General features: G+C 44.8%; 1 protein-coding gene across 1 annotated transcript; it reads right to left on the bottom strand.

The window, feature by feature from the left end:
* Positions 1-249: 249 nt before the first annotated feature.
* LOC138930682 (melanoma-associated antigen B16-like) lies at positions 250-1,317 on the bottom strand. Its single transcript, XM_070291170.1, has one exon. The coding sequence runs from the start codon at positions 1,315-1,317 to the stop codon at positions 250-252; it is 1,068 nt and encodes a 355-aa protein (XP_070147271.1).
* Positions 1,318-1,935: the final 618 nt, after the last annotated feature.

Below are 1,935 nucleotides of genomic sequence, written 5' to 3'. Positions count from 1 at the left end.
AATAGTACATACATCAAAAATAGATAACTAATGAGACCAAAATAACTAAATAAAAAGTTAAAAATTAAACATACAAAATAGGAAGACATAGGCACAAATACTGTCTTCCTTTCAGCCCCACCTCAGAGATAAATTCTACAAACACTAACTGCCTTTTTCAACAATGCATGAAGAAACTATCCCTGACTCATTTAGCTGTTGGAGAAGCTGCTAGCCTTGGCACTAGAATTTGTAGTGGCAACTTCTGACTCAGGCTCTCTCTTCTTCATCTTGCAGAGCATCCTCATATTGAGATGTGAAAGAACTTGGGTCAGTCCCATTAACTTTGGCCAGAAACTCCAGGACCTTAATCTTGGTGGTTTCAGCATGAGCTCTGAGGATCAATAGGGACTCAAATCCTGCAGGATCAGTGTTGAACACCTGCCAGTATTCCAGATATTTTTCCTTCACAAGATCTTCAGTGATGAGCTTCATGGGCTCCCCAAAGATGCAGTGATTCATCCCAGAATATATTCCAGTCACATTAAGAACTTCCCAGGCTTTGTCCTCTGTGGCACAGTTGCCCTTCATGAAGACCACATTCAGGATAAGTATCAGGATGTTGGTCTTGGGCAGGTTCCCTTCACTGTGCTTTATCTCATCATAGATGAGGCCCAATTTAATGAGGAGGTGATAGCAGTGATTGGTACGATCCACTTCCATCAGATCAAGGCCAAAGAGCATCTTCATGCGTTCAGAGGCTCTCAGAAAGATCTCAGGGAAGTGGACTTCACACTTGTTGATGATAATCTTCAACGTATCTGCCTTTGTTATCGACTCTTTCATTTGATACTTAAGCAGCAGGAAATTCACCAGTAAATTCACCAGCAAATTCACTTCCTCATCTAGAGCATATATAGGCACACTCCTGGGGTCTAGCAGAGCCAGTGAAGTGCCTGGACTACTCTCTTCTTCCTGGATCATGTAGCCCTCTTCTGATTTGATGGATGAGGTGGCTGTAATGGCAGTGGAAGATGCACAGAAACTCTGACAACCTTCAGGAGTACTGGGAATACCAGCACCGGGATACTCCTTCAAATGGCCAGGCATTAGAAGATGGGAGGGGAGATGGGTCTCCTCCAGTGCGTTGGAGACCTGTGCAACTTCCAGGGACTGAGACTGGATGCAGGTCCGAAGGCATTGATCATGGGAGCATTGTGACTCTCTGGATGCTGAGGCATGATGACTCTTGCTGGTAACAGACAAGAGTATTGTCAAGAAGGAGAACAAAGGGGAAGCACCACCTAACCAAAAGAAAGCAGATGTGAGTGGCCTCATCTGGTAAGCTCCACTGTGCTGGCTCAGATAAAAGCTGCCTCCAGTGGACTTCTAACAACAGTGCTAAATGGCTTCATGGGTCTCTTGACCTGGTGGTGAATAAGTCTCCAAAAACATGAAGGAGGAAGTGTGAATATTCCTCAGGGTACAGTCAGCCAACTCGAGTGGATAATTCTCAGGGATCACACACAATAGGAAATTGTGAGTGGGCTCTGTAGAGCCACTTCTGTTTGGAAGAGTGTGGTTCTATTAGTCCTTCCTCAGGTCACACTTTGTCATTGGACAAGGCTTTGGTCACCTCCTCTATACTAACATAAGGCTGTCCCTTTAAGACCAAAATCACATCCCCTAAGACAATTGAGAGGCAAGTGTGGTGTTACCTCCTTGAGAAACCCAACCTGGGTTTTCCCAGAGTAGATATCAGAGCTAGATTCTGTGCACATTATCAGTATGGTTTCAGTGTCCTCCACGTTTTCACTCATTTGCCTTGCTTTAAATCCAGGCAATTCCTGGAATGTCTTTTTATGCTAGTATGGGAATCTTCCTCAGAACAAAACCTCCAGCTACTGAGATCTGGAGAAGGGCATTAGGGCACCTGAAAGCCCTGTCTGTAGCCTC

This window comes from Ovis canadensis, chromosome X (genome assembly GCF_042477335.2).
Source record: "Ovis canadensis isolate MfBH-ARS-UI-01 breed Bighorn chromosome X, ARS-UI_OviCan_v2, whole genome shotgun sequence".
NCBI lineage: Eukaryota > Metazoa > Chordata > Mammalia > Artiodactyla > Bovidae > Ovis > Ovis canadensis.
This window is presented reverse-complemented; position numbering and strand designations above follow the sequence as displayed.

Bases quoted from the DNA above. Each gene is read 5' to 3' on its own strand.
- LOC138930682 (XM_070291170.1), bottom strand. From the start codon at position 1,317: ATGAGGCCACTCACATCTGCTTTCTTTTGGTTAGGTGGTGCTTCCCCT.